General features: G+C 41.5%; 1 protein-coding gene across 3 annotated transcripts in view; it reads left to right on the plus strand.

The window, feature by feature from the left end:
- FGD5 (FYVE, RhoGEF and PH domain containing 5) overlaps positions 1-14,755 on the plus strand; it is an 82,077-nt gene that overhangs the window by 26,901 nt on the left and 40,421 nt on the right. For all 3 annotated transcript variants that reach the window (XM_053953764.1, XM_053953765.1, XM_053953766.1), the window contains exons 3-5: positions 1,776-1,905; positions 4,722-4,780; positions 4,890-4,920. In XM_053953764.1, the coding sequence (XP_053809739.1) occupies positions 1,776-1,905; positions 4,722-4,780; positions 4,890-4,920 (220 nt within the window). The remainder of the gene's footprint in view (positions 1-1,775; positions 1,906-4,721; positions 4,781-4,889; positions 4,921-14,755) is intronic.

The following is a 14,755-nucleotide window of genomic DNA, read 5'->3' on the forward strand; positions in this document are numbered from 1 at the left end:
AGCTGGACAGGTTTTCAAAAGTGTGGTGATGCCACCCACACTGAAAAACTGCAGACACTACTAATAAGCCATAGTAGACAATGGTGAGGAACAGAGTTACTGCTTGGCCCTTTGCCCAGCCATGACAAATGCACTGAGTGGCCTGTGAGAGCTCCTGGACTCTACGCGTGAGGGAAAAGCTGGAGGCAGAACAGAAAGGCTGACTGCCACACTTGCATGGGAGAGAGGTAAATGCAGATATGTAGGGAATTTCCTTTCTGAAAGGAAATAGGAATCTGGTCAGTGACCTTGGGAGTCTCATCATTGTCCTCTCACTTACATTAGCTCGTCTTTGCCCAGCCTTCTGTTACTCTAGTATTGGCTTTGATGCCTTGGGTTTGTTCACATCTGGGATCTCCAAGTAGATTAAAGAAAAATAAAGGGATGAAGCAGAGATGTGAAAGGAAGTTAGTGTTTCAGAGGAAATGAGAAGTATAGAAATAATACAAACTGAGTAATCCAGGCCGACATTACAGACTGACCTGGCTGGCCAACATGTCTCCTAGTAAACATGGAGATGTCAGATTTTGTTTCTCAAGGCAGAATACTCACCTTCTTGGTGGAACATGGGAACCTTGCCCTGGAAATGTAAAAAGCTTCAGGTCACTGTGGTATATAAGGTGTATATAAACTCCCAGAATCACACTGTGGTCAAAAAACCAAATCTGATCCTTGAATGCAAAAACTCAGTAAAGTCAGGTAGGAATAGATGGGTATTACAGCTGATATTTGCGGCTTGGTATCCATCTTTTGCCAGTGCCGGAAAAATGAGTTATATGTTGTGGTACCAAAAGCAGTATCAAAACTGGATGGCAGCAAAAGCTGATGCCAAAATGATTGGTAAGTTGAATAATGCTAATGCATAATTGGATAAAGTTCAGAGATTTTAGAATTATTAAATCATAAGTGGCATGGCATAGTAAGACACCAAAATCTTTGCCTATTTCATATAAAAGTTAAAATTAAGGGACAACTTGAATACAGCTTGTGAGTACACAGTAACAAAATCTGGAAGACTGGCCACCAGTTCAGCAAAGGTTTAACAAGATCCAGCAACTGGAATTTGGAGCTAGGCATGTATAGATCAGCTTTAGTCATGCTTTGTGGAGGTTTTGAGATCACTGGCAATTTTAATTGAAAATAATTTTTTTTTTAAAGTAAAATGCTGTGAAGCTGCAGGCCTGTATTGCACTGGGCTGTGTTTTACACCAGGTCCAGTACTATTACTGCACAGCTTTCTCTGGATTTCTGAAGCTGAACTCATGCCCCCTTGAAACAATCTAAGGATTCTGGAACCTGAGTATCTTGTAGTTTAATTGATTACATTGGTATTACCATTATACTTTTCTTGTCCTTTTGATGTTTTCCCTGAAAACTCATTGTCACAATATCTAACTTCCATTTTAAAATGTTAGTGTGATTTTACTGAATCTGTTTTGAGGGGTTGGTTGACTAGGGAGGAACAAAGCAGTTCTAGTTCCAACTAAGTATGACGTTTTTACTCCAAACTGGGCCAGAACACTGATCTCTTGGGGAAGCTTGAACAAGTTCAGTTAACTTCCCATTGCTCCTTTCAGAGTCTTCTGCTTGTCTAAATGGTTGCCTTTGAACCTAGCAGCCAAAAAAACCCTGCTTGATAAATCTTGCTTTCCAAGTTCTGCAGGGATTCTATATGTCTGAGCAACAGTGAGTCTGGGAATAACACCATTGAACTAGTCTGTTCTATTTTTCTGCAGTGCCTACACTGAGCCCTACAAGGTTTGCCCAGTCTCTGTGACTCCAATGGAAGTTGTCACATCAGATGAGGAACAAAACAGTTCAGAAGATGATGAAAGCAGCCTTGGTGATCCCAGTCTCACCAAGAAGGTAAAAAAAAATCCCTAAAAATGGTTAATGCGTGAAACCTGGAGAGGGAAAAGCAATTTGCAGAAGATCCTGGATTCTTAGCTCTCTGCTTTTTGTCTGGTGCTCATTTAGAAATGGCAGAGCTATCGGTCTTTTACTCCCCCACTGCACTAGGAATAATTTACCTCTACAGCACATGGCAAAGGGAAAGAATGTAGTCTGAAGATGGACAGTGGAGGCAACATAAACAGCAAGAAAGGCCTGACTTGGATGTCAGGAAAATGTCTCACTCCACAGCATTTAGTTGCCATCTTGAGAATTTAAAATTATATTGAGTCAAAAAAGACAGGTGGAGAAGACCTGCACTGTGCACAAACAGGAACCAGTAAGCAGAGTCTCAAAGGTCTCAAAACAAGCAGTGCAGCTACTGACTCAAAAGCAGCAGTACATAAGAATATCTTTGCTGCTCCTTACACATTTTCGCTGGTTTCCAGACTCCAGGAATCATTCTGTTTTGCAAACCTTTAACATACTAAAATATGCACTCATGTGCGCACATACAAAACTGAAATGTTCTGGAGTTGGGAACTACAGATTTGTGTGCCTTAAGGAAGTGCCTACTTCAGATGCCTTTCAAGGGACAACTCTTGAAAGAAGTTTTATATAATTACACAGATCCTCCAGGACAGCTGCAATCTAGCTCTTCAAGGATGGGATCTGGAAGACAGATATGGACAGATATGCTCTTCCTTCACTCTCACTGATTCACAGAGCTAACCTGAAAAAGTGAATTGTTCTTGTAATGCCTCAGTTTACTTACCATTGGCACTACTGTAAACTGCTGCATAGTGCATAACACTTACAAAAGGGGCATTATGAAGTCACTCAGCTACCGAGGCTTATAAACTCTATGCTATGAGCCTCTGATTGTGACAGTAGCACTCTTGTCTGAGTACAATCAAGCTACAATACAGCTACACTGAACCATCTCTGAAGTACAACAGACACATAGTAAAATGCATGAGGAGATACAATTTGTCCATGTTAGCATGGCAAGTTAGTGGCACACACAGCGATGGAGCTTCTGCTTCCATGTTTTCACGAGTTGCCCTGCTTTGATATGCAGAGGGTACTCCAAAAGAGTACTCCAGAGAAGTGACTTGCACAATGCTTCTGGTTTAGAAAACTGTTCTGTGATCTACTCGTGCTGCTCTTAGGCCAAACAACTCCATCCTAGCCCCATGGAGGCAGCTTTGCCCCCAGCCCCACAATTTTTTTAAGCTAGATCTGTTTTGTTCAGTTTTTTAAGGAGACCAGTCTGGTTCTGATCAAGGTCATACAACCAGCTGGGTCAGCACAACTGAGAGCTGGCACTATGCTTAGAGGGGAGTGACTGCCACTGTCACCAAAGTGCCATCAGTCTTTAATATGTCATAGGCAAAATTCAGGGACTTCAGTGTCACATGGCCTGTCCAGAGCAAGTCTGAGGGTGTCTCTATGTATTGTGTGTCTTGGTTTTATTTAATTGCTGTTTGTTTAACCAGGACATTAACTCTGAGATACACAACAGTGTCTCTACACATATTTCTGGGAGCAGGGGATATGCATGGGACCTGCAGTGGGTGCAGGTCCCTCAACTATTCACTCTCTGAAACAAAGTCCAAGTGATTATTCTAAGACTGCAAAGCTGCCAGCATTTTAGAAATCTTTACTCCCTGAAGCCAGTCATGTGCCTAGTCCTGTGGTATAGCTCTCTCCCAGCTCCCTCTTCAGAAGCTGCCCTCTGGCAAGCTTCAAGCCTTTGCTTAGCAGATGGAGGCCATGGCAGCCATGTAGGGACCCTTGACTTTCTGCTTCACTGAGTCTTCTTACCAGCATACTTGGTCTGGCAAGCAATGTCACAAAGACTTGATACTGCACTCAGTTCCCCTGAGTCCACTTTAGGTCACTGAGGGCTGCATTTCTTTGCAACTACTAGACCACTGTTTTAGCGCCTTACTTCATCACTGCTGAAAAAGTCAAACTTTTCCCAGTACATTCCTTTCAGTACATATTTCTATGCTTTGGCCATCTCTTACCATAAGGATGAATCATGAATTAGGAGCAAAATACTATTAGCCACTTGCAGTTCAGAGCCATACAGTTTGCTTCTTTCACAGTTATCTGTGTCTTCCAAGATGCCTACCAGTTAAATAGATGCCTCTGAGATTTCAAATAATGTTGTCTGGTGAAGTACTGAACTAATTCTGGAGATATTTATGGCCATTTAGTTTAGACACTTTTTTTATTGTGCAATATGCAATAAATTATGCAATTAAATTATGCAATTTATGCAATAAATTTTTAATTTTATTTTTTTATTGCAAATTATGCAATAAAGCCCTTTGCCCCATTTGCTTCTACAGGTCTCACTGACAGCAGTCAGAACGGTTTGGAATATGACCGTTTTGATAAAGAACTCCCCTTTCCAAGTAGTATATCCTCAACAGCTGTGAAACTAGCCTGTTCAAAGTTAGGCACTTTCTGCTTCTTTGACAAATTTTGCTCCCATAAAAATCCACAGAAAATTTCACTCCTCCTTCAATAACAAGACATTTTTCAAACTTGCCATCTGTATTAGCAGTTATTATGTTGTACTGTATTAGTAATATTTGAACTGAGGAAAATGGCCTGGAAAGTCATGGAAAGTCCAGGATGCCAGACACCAAACAACAAAGAATTAAAGTCTGGTCACTATTTTTACTATAGAAATACGTCAGTTTGAAGTGCTCTCTAACACTGCTTTACTTTGTAGAATGAGAAATCTCTTAATTGCTTCTGACTTCTTCTGTTGACAGAAAGAAGGACAGTCCAGAGCTTACCTCATTGCCCAGGAACTAATGTCATCAGAAAAAGTGTGAGTTTGTTTTTATAGTCTACCTGTTGTGCTTCTAAAATTAAAGCTATGCATCCACCCTTCAGTATTCATTTGATGGCAGTTAATAAAAGTTTGTCTCTCTCCCCAGATATGTGGAAATGCTCCAGTTGTTACGTATGGTAAGTAAATAATTTTAATCACTGAAACCTAGATACCCTTTTATTTAGCTGCAATTTAAAAGACATAAAAGCACTGAAGGGATTTAAGTGAATTTGAGGAGGAATGGCTTACTTTGAACCATTCAAATCTATTATTTGTCATTTAGAGGGAAAAGCATTGGCCAGCAGTTGGGGCTTCTTGAGACTGGTGTAAGATGCATAACAAGCCTAGTGCAGAGAAGGAGATGGTGATAAGCAGGGGTGGACACTCTCCCTTCAGGGTGAGACAGATGGGAATAGAGCTTTGAAGCATGGGGATTTGGTTTCAATGGATTCACTCTGCTTGCATTTGAACTTCTTGTTTTCTAATAATGCAGTATTGGTAATACCCAGTGTGCTCTGGGTATCCACACTGTGTCACAGTGTTTTGGTTTAAGACAATTCAAGAGGCAGATACTCTAAAATGAGTTACCTCCCCATTGATTTAACAAATCCCTTTCCACCAATAAGGAAAAGGAACAGGAGTAGATATAAGTGAAAAGATAGCAGTCTATAAAAAAGAAACAGCAACAGGCAAAAAATAACAGTAATCTTCAGTAGTTACAAAGTTGCTGAGCTCTCACGAACTCCCGGAAACAAACTCCGAAGGGCAGAGTAACCCCTCTCCCAAGACGGCACCCTCCGCTGCCCAGAGCGTGTTGGAGACAAAGGGAATATGTCAGACAAACCCCCCACCACAGGCAACTGCATGTGGGGAGACAAAGATGGCAGCAGCCCTCCCCCCTCTCATTTCTCCAACAGCAGCAGCTCCATTGACAAAGGTGGTGGCACCCTCAGGCATCTGGAGCTTGGGAACTCTGAATCTGCAGTGAATCTGCAGTGCCAGCCTCTCTGCCTGTCCCTAGGCTGGCGGCATCCAACCAGCATCAGCGCTGCAGCCTCCAGGCCACTGGTGCTGGTGCTGTGCTGCTCTGTCGGGTCCCTGTTCTGATGGGGGCTAGGGAGAAAACAGACTCTCAAGCACACAAAGAGCAGTGGCTCAACCCCAACCAGGGCCAGCCTTGCACTGCAGGCAGATGTTGCAAAATTCACTCTGAAAGCTTTTGATTTTGAAATGCAGCCTCTCAGGTTGCTACTGTTGCCACCCAGAAGCAGCTCCCTCCTAAAGCCAGAGGGAAAAAAAAAACAAACCAAAGCCTCTACCTGCACTGCCTCAGCTATCTTGCCCTGCAAGAACAAAAGGGAAAAGAGCAAAAGCCAAGAGAGCTCTGTTTGGGCAACCTGAACTTGAAAAAGATGGGCACCCTCTGGTTCTGCTTCTGCTGTGCCATGGGGTGGGTCTTAATGAGACTAACAATTTTGGTCTCGGATAGGTATGGAATACCAAAATACTCTGGGTTAGCCAAGACACACAGCTAATTACCATGGGGAAAATACAGATTCTGGTGCCAGGAACGTGTGAGAGAACACCCAGAAATAATCACTTTTAGTGCCTGATAGAGAATTCTTGCATGGCATAAACTGACTGGTAGCTTTGTCCTGGAATACTCTGTGTCTCTTTAACAGATCTTCCTCTGCTTCCCTGGACACTGGTACACAGCCTAGGTAACCTTACTGTCAGTATCTTTGTTGGCTATTAGTTGAAAGGTAGTAAGGAATTATAGCCACCACACAAAGCATACTGCTGCTATTTCCACTGCTGCTTGAAAAATAAATTTCCTGAGAAGGGAAAAAGTAACCCCAGGTTGTCCTTGGAGGACACCCCAAACACTAGCAGTGGAACAGGAACCCTGATGGGGACAAAAGTAATGAGGTTAGAATTCAAAGGCTATTAAGTGTGATGATGTCACTGAATTGGGAGGAGCTGTCAATTCCCTCAAGGGCAGAAAGGCCTTGCAGACAGGCCACGAGACAGATGAGCCATCATCAACCATATGAAGTTTGACAAGGACAAGTGCCAGATTCTGTGCCTGGGACAGGGCAATCTTGGCTGTATATACAGACTGGGGGACAAGAGGCTGGAGAGCAGCGCTGTGGAAAGGGACCTGGAGGTCCTACTCGATGGTCAGTTGGATCTGTGTTAGCTGCGCCCCAGCAGCCAGGAGGGCCAACTGTGTCCTGGGGGGCATTAGGCATAGCAGGACCATCAAAGGATTGTCCTGCTCTGCTCTGCACTGGTATGATCTCACTTCATGTCCTGGAGGCAGTTTTGGGCACCACATTATGAAAAAGATATTAAGCTATTAGAGAGTGTCCAAAGGAGGCCAGGAGGATGGGGACATGTTTGGAGGGGAAGCTTTATGAGGAGTAGCTGAAGACACTTGGTTTGTTCAGCCTGGAGAAGGAGAGACTGAAGTCAGACCTCATTGAGAGACCTCATTGACATTCAACATCCTCTTGAGGGGCAGCAGAGGGGCAGGTCCAATCTCTTCACTCTCATGATTCAAGAGAAAGACTGGAGCAGAATGAGCAGAGGTTTAGGTTGGGTACTAGAAAAAGAGTTTTCACCCAAAAGGCAGTTGAGTACTGAAAAAGGCTCCCCAGGGAAGTGGTCACAGCACCAAGCCTGAGTCTAAGAAGCATTTGGACAATGCTCTCAGCCACAGTGTGTAATTCTTGGATTGTCCTATAAAGGGCTAGGAGATGGACTTGACAATCCTGATTAGTCCCTTGCGACTCAGCATATTCTGTGATTCTGTGATATTGCTGCCTGCTCATTGTGCCTCTCAAGCAATCTACCAAAGCAGCAGAACCAGACACTTTAAGGGACTTAGATGCTTAGCTAATTAATTTGCTAGTACTTTGATAAATTGGTAATAACCTGCCTAGCCATTTTCCTCTTCTGCCCTGGCTATCCTCTGGTTTCTGCACCATCAAACACATTATTTGACACCAGTGAAACAAAGCACTGGTGTTATCCACTGTTCCCTGGGGAAGCCAGGATGCTTTCTTCACCTGTGGGATACAGGGCTTCTGACCATTGAGAACACGCAAGGAACTCCTTACTGAAATTTATTATTTCCTAAAGTGTCACCAAGAAAAAGAAAAGGCTCTGCCAGCTTCAGAGAAGAGAAATGTCTTATACAGGAAATTATCTTGCACAGAAGGTATTGGTCACTCTGCACCTTCGTTAAAATATTCTTCATCTATTTAGTTTTCCATTTCCAAATACATTTGTGCTTTGATACATTATAGATAGCATGTAAAAGCACACCTATAGAAGTGCATATACAGTGGAGGGAAAGCATTTAGTGGAGGTATCTAGGAGAGGCCTCTCATTTGCATTACATCCTGGCATTTTCCATCTACCTCTAAGAGATAAAAGTGGCTTACTAATGCCAGAAAACTTTTCAATATATATATCCAAACCTGAAATGCACTTCAGTGCCTTTATCCACAGTATAAATGGCTGCACACCCTCATGGCTGCTATAGCATCATGTTACTGCCAGGCTGCCTTGCCTATGCTATTACTGGGTCAGGAAAGAAATGCTTCAGGACTTTCCCCATCCCTTCCCTTTTCTGCTTCCTCTGGTAAATCCCTGTGTAGTGAAATTTGTTTCCCTGCCTGCCCATCCTGCTGGAGTAAAGGGATCTTATGAATATTTAGCATGTTCTCATTATTTCCCTAGTTATGAAAGAAATTAAGGAAAAGAGAAAGAGAAAAAAAGAGAAATTAATGTGTCAAATGAAAGTAAGAAATGGGCCTAAAGTAAACCCTTGAATGAATCCACTGGTGGGCAAAGTTAAGCCACTTATAGGTTGTGAAATGTCAGAATAACTGTAACCATGCACTGTGACATTCCCTGTCCCATTTCCATGGCTTAGAAAGTTTAATAAAATCTCATCAATTTTAGAATTGGAAGGAGCCATCAGACAGATAAGCAGTCACCAACCATACAAAGTTTAAGAAGGGCAAAATCACAATTTTGATTAATTATTTCCTTATGCAGTGGAAAAGTTCTTATGTGTCTTGACCCATATACTCCTTTAGGGGTTATAGGAGGCATTTCTTCAGCAGAGCCAACAATCAAGTTTCTCAGATAAGATTTAATTGTTTGTATGAGTTGGCTTTCTAACTAGTAAGGATGTGTGAATGGAACCTGTGCCAGAGAATGAGGGAGAAGAGAGAAACAGGCAGCCTGTTTTCACACTTGTCTGCTAGTTCAGGCACTTTTGGTTTAGAAGAAGTCAAAGTTCTTTATGGGAACAGGCTCAGAGGGTATGTTTCTGAGTTTCATTGATTGCCTGTCACCCTGGCATACCCTGTCTCTACTGGTATAGGCTGACGTCTGTATGATACCTACCTACTGCGGTGGCATTCAGAAATAATCTACAGGTTTCTCCATTGCAAACACATTCAATCTAGAAACCACTGTCACTTTTTCCATCCCAATTAATGTTGGATCTTTATATTCGCCTGTTGCCCAGTGTATTGTTCAGAATATCTAGAGAAACTATTACCAATATTACAATATGCAAGTCCCTTCGAATGTAGGGGTAATGTTGGTTATTGCCTAACCAAAGCAATATTTTTCAATACTGCCATGACACTAAAAGTTACAGTAATCTAATTACTCCTTTTTCCATACTTGAATAGTTTTAAGAATAGCCACATCAGCAAAAAATCATACTTTCATGTGCACTTGCTGTTGACAGAAGTTCCACTGGCAGATTTCAGAAGCAACCAAGAGTGCCCAGAGTGACCAAATTGCTCTCAAGGTACAACACACCATTCACGGCCAGTTAGGACCTTCCTTGACAGCATTCCTCAACCCAGGCATGCATTTATGTTTCCCATCACCAACTTTCTCAAGAAAACAGTTTCTAAACGCTTAGCATCAAGTCTCAAGTTTCATCTTCTCATGTAAGCCCACATATTGGTAAGAAAGGCAAAGAACTAAACCACACCCTAGCTGCTTTCAGAAAGGAAAAAAAAAAGGCTTTTCTTAAGCCTGCAGCAAGAGCAGTTTCCCTTCTCATTTCCAGGCTTGGCTAGTGCTGCTGTTCATTCAGCATAACAGATTCTGTTTGGCCTTTTAGTGGAGACTTTAATAAACTGATTGATTGCCAAAATGATGACATTTCCATACACCCACTCTGCTATTGAACTGAAAGACTGGAAACATTGTGTTAGCTCACAAACTTGGTATCCGTTGGTAGTAGTGATAATAATCTAAAAGGTTAGCTGTTACTTGCCCTGCTCAAAGGCAATGCAGTTCTGAAGCAGTGAGTTCAGGACTCATTCTGGTCTGAGCAGGTGGAACTGGCAGGGCCTTCTAGTCCAAGTTCATGACCTCTTGGTACTCACAGTTGTTCCAAAGTCAATTAGTCTTTGAATTTCCTTCAGGATCATTGAATCTTCAAACTTTATCATTCTGTCTCCTATTATGTTTCCCCAGCAGTGCAGGCTGCACTTGACATCCTTTTCTTAGTACTTGCTCCTGAACAAAATGCTGTAAGTGGTTTTCTCAGCCTAAAATTTCACACCAAATTTCAAACCAAGCTGGTTTATTTGCTTCCCCTCAGCTGGTCTGTTTCAAATGGCTTTACAAGATGTCACAAATGAAACCTAGTGTGACTCAGATTGCTTCAGGATCCCAGTCTGTATGGAACCAAGCATTTGCTTGATAGTGTATCATTGTCACGTTTATTTTGCCTTTCATTTTTGATAGTGGACCATGTTCATGTTTATTTTGCCTTTGGCTTTTGTACATAAAATCTCTGTGTGTGCATAAATCCCTTTGAAGTTATTACTTCCCTCCAAGATATTTACTGAATTAAGGACAGCTCTGCACTGAAAAGACATCAGCCCCAACATCTCCTTTGAAAAAGAAAATTGACCCCGTTTCCTGGTTTGCATTTTCCTCAATTGTTAGAAACAATTGTTAGAAACAAAGAGACCCAGATTTATGCTTCCTAAGCATTTGGAGATATAGCTATGAATATGATAAGGATCAATATGTGCTGGTTCTCCAGCCTTCAGAGCAGTTTGGAATTCAGCCCTGCACTGAACATCCCAGTGTTCATGACTGCAAAATAAATCTTAGGATGAAAAAAAGAACAAAATCTTAGTGCTCAAGCCTCTAACTTAAGTTTAATCCTCATTGATTAAACTCTACTTTCAGAATTCTTGTGCGTGGCACATTCTCAAGAACAAAAAATAACTGCCTAATTTAGGAACCACTGCTACATGTTAGACAAAACAGAATTCCATCTTTCTAATTATTATTACACTTCCAGTGAATGATTTACTGAGTCTTTTTTATAACTGTGAATTTCTTGGATGATGTTCAAAGTTCTGCTGGACCAATCAAGTCATTACTTCCCTAATAAAATGTTTTACTGAATGCAACATGCTGGCTAAGCAAAGAGCTAGCTTGCTGTTAGGCCCTCTGAAGCTCTTATAACAGCCTAAGGACACACTGTTACAAAAGAATAGCCTGCCCTCACTTACACTAGGCCGATGTTTTTATTATTCATTCATTTATTTATTCATTGTTGTGCTCAACAGCAGTGGGAAAATAACTATATATTGGCTGGGGAGCTTCCACAGTGGGAATGTTGAGCCAAAATAGCTTTCAGATAATCTGCATATCTCTTAAAAGCAGAAGGAAGCCACACCAGCACATCTGGATCAGGACAATACCCTGGTAAAAAGCTGCATTGATACAGTATTCTCAGTGCATACTGTACAGTCTGCTGGTTCTGAAATTCATTTCCAGTGTTTTGGATGAATGTGTCTATTTGGCTGCATATGAGTGTGTGCTAAGGTCAGGGTTCCTGACCTAGATTGGACCCTGTATGGCAGGATAAGAGACTAATTGTGGCTGCTGCGATAGCATTTTCTGCTGTTCATCTGGCATTGTTTCTGCTGAGTGCAGTAGTGAGAAATGTGAGATCACTGCTCCATACAGATCAGGGGTCATTCAGTCTGCTACAGGAGATGTGCCACTTTTTAATTCAGGAGTGCCACTTTCATCGTTCGGAGAGGGGCTGCTGACTGTGATGCAGATACCTCCAAGAACCTCCAAGAGTCAGACTTGGTTCATAGGATACTGTAGAGCACCTCATGTCTGCACTTGGCTTTAATATGGAGGCTGTCTTTTCCCCACTTTGAACTCTTCACCCTCCCCTCAGGTATAATGCCTAGCTGTCCAAAGGAGCTTTGGATTCTGCAATATGCAGAATCTATTAAATCCACCTTCATTCTAGAAGTGAGAGTGGTTGTAAAATCCTACACCCTTTTATGCAATTAATGTAGACTTTACTTACATAATTTGGGCTGCAATAAGATTTCCTGTTGTCCTCCCTAGCCGCCTTACAGAGTGTCAAATATGATGACTTTCCATTAGTATCAGTCCATTAAAATACCAACTTGACTAGGTAAGCAATTGCAATTCTAGATATACGTGTAAAATTATTTTGTATGCATGCGTGTTGATGTATGTATGTATTTTGCTGAAAAGCATAAAAGTCTGGATGACAGGTGAGTGTTGTGGTATGAACAAGGTAAAAACACACTGTGTGCAGACGTGATTTCTGTAGCTGAAGTGCCAGTATCCCCACATGAAAACAAAGGCAGAAAAAAACTATGATCTTCCACTAATGCATCTGCTTTGTACACTCACACCCCATTTTTTTTTTAGTGTTATTCCCTAATGGAAACTCACACATCTCTTTTGAAAATTGTAGAAATATCCCAGAGGAATTTATTCACCCATCAGACCATTCCCTTTTCTTTAATACAGACTAGAGATATGTGCAGAAAAGCTGATTCAGCCATGACAGCAGTAGAGGTCAGACCTCTGCTTTGTGTAAATTTACATAGCTTTTCTCTGGCAGGTGACTGCAAGAACAGCAGATGATTAACGTCTTCAAAGCATTGCATTGCGTCCTTTTGAGTTAAGATTTCTTTACCTTGTTAGCAACAACATGAAGCTAATTAAAAATCTGGGAAGCAGTTCAGCTCTATTCTGCTTTGTAGAACCTTTGTTCCTCCCAATGAGACAATGCAATAAAGAGCAAGCTGAGACTTTGTTTTTAAGACCTGGAATCAAGGTCACCTACAATCCTTAGACTGCAGGCAGAGCTTTTCTAATTCAGCCACAATCTAGCAATCTCTTCCTTCTAGTACAGTGTGCACTTTTTGTTCACAGAAATGCTATTTGTTTCAGATATTTCTCTTGGCCTAAGAATGAATGACTTTGCTCTACAATCATCATTTTCTACTAGAACGTAACAGTTTCCAGCTCAAATGCAGGCCTGATGCTAGAAACACAATGCTGTGAGCCAGTAAGAAGGAACCTCAATGTGCAGAGGAACTGCAGGTCAAACCATAGGACTAAAAATTACTATTGGCAAAGACGATATTAATGGTAACCTACTGTCAGGATCCATCCCCAGACTGGCCACCAGTTGTTGGTGTCAGTGCTTGGCACCAATCAATGGTGGATGGAAACTGACTGTCACTGTTAATTTGTTATATTATTGCAAAACTTTCATACTTTCTCTCTATGAGTTCTCATGGGCAGCTCCTCACAACACTGACTCCTTTTCTCTTTCTTCCACGCAGCTGGCTGACTGCTTCCTGTCCCTATCACAACCACCTGACCCTTACTCCTCACAGCAGCACAGCCAACTGACTCCAACTCTCCTCTTGACCAGCTAACCCACCCTTTTATAACACCCATCCTTATTGGACCATTCTTATTGGACACAGCTGTGACCTATTAAAGGCAAGGCTGTTCCTACTCTTTGGTAATTAGTACAGCTGCAACTCCTCAGGGGTGAGATTGCCTTCAGCACTATCTTTATTCTCTCACAATCCATCCTCCCACAGTGTACTCCCTTCTCATTTTGTTTTCCTGCCATTGTGGTCAACATGCAAGGACTAGGATTTTCATTATGACTAGATTAGAATTGTCTATGCTAGTGCTTTAGAAAATGAAAAATAAGAAACCAAATCAAATCTAGCAACTGATCAGCATTTCTTGGACAATTTTAAAAGGTCTTCTTTCAAATAGAGCTGTCTGTTTAGCTACACCTGTAAGCTAAAATCCCAACTTTTTCTTCTTTTGTGTACTCAGCTTCCTAATATTCATAGTTGCTTTCAACCCATTGCAGATGGCAGAACCATTAGCTTTTTACAGTAAAGGTAGAAAATAACTTCAGTCCTATCACTTTCTGACTACCTCTACTAGACTGGTTGTAGTAGTTCCCATTGGGATTCATTCATCCCCATTGGATGAACTGATCTAATTTGGCCTGTTCTGTTGTATACAGGAAAAAAAAAAAAAAAAAGAAACAGACATTCTGAATCCAGAATGAATTACTGCACTCCTAGTTATTTTCAAGTAGAAGCTGAAGAAAAGGAGTCACCCAACATAGCATATACTTATATGTATGTATATATGTATAGAGAGGCATTTTTTTTCTCCAGAGTAAGCTACTTGCCTGATAAGTCATTTAGCTGACAAGAGATTGCTTTTCCTTCCTTTCATTAGGGTCCTGCAAGGTTAAATGCTGTCATTTAACTCACTTTGCTAATAAAGGCTAACTAGCAGCAGGCCTGAACCACAGAAATGGTTACAGTGTATATGGGATGTATCCATCTTGCAAAATGTTTGTTTACATGTATATAGGATTGCTACAGTTGAAACTTGCAGGTGGACTCCAAAGCACATTCACCCCTTTGTTGGAGAGAAACAATAGACAAACTCACTGTTTCTGCATCTGTTCGCAAAATCCTGGAAGCTAAACCCAGAATTAACTCTTGTCCCATTAACTACACCTCTTGCCCTTTTATTAGAATATCACATTTCGTATAAATGTTGAATCCTGTACAGCACTTTCTT

The sequence above is a fragment of the Vidua chalybeata genome, chromosome 12, assembly GCF_026979565.1.
Source record: "Vidua chalybeata isolate OUT-0048 chromosome 12, bVidCha1 merged haplotype, whole genome shotgun sequence".
Classification (NCBI taxonomy): Eukaryota; Metazoa; Chordata; class Aves; order Passeriformes; family Viduidae; genus Vidua; species Vidua chalybeata.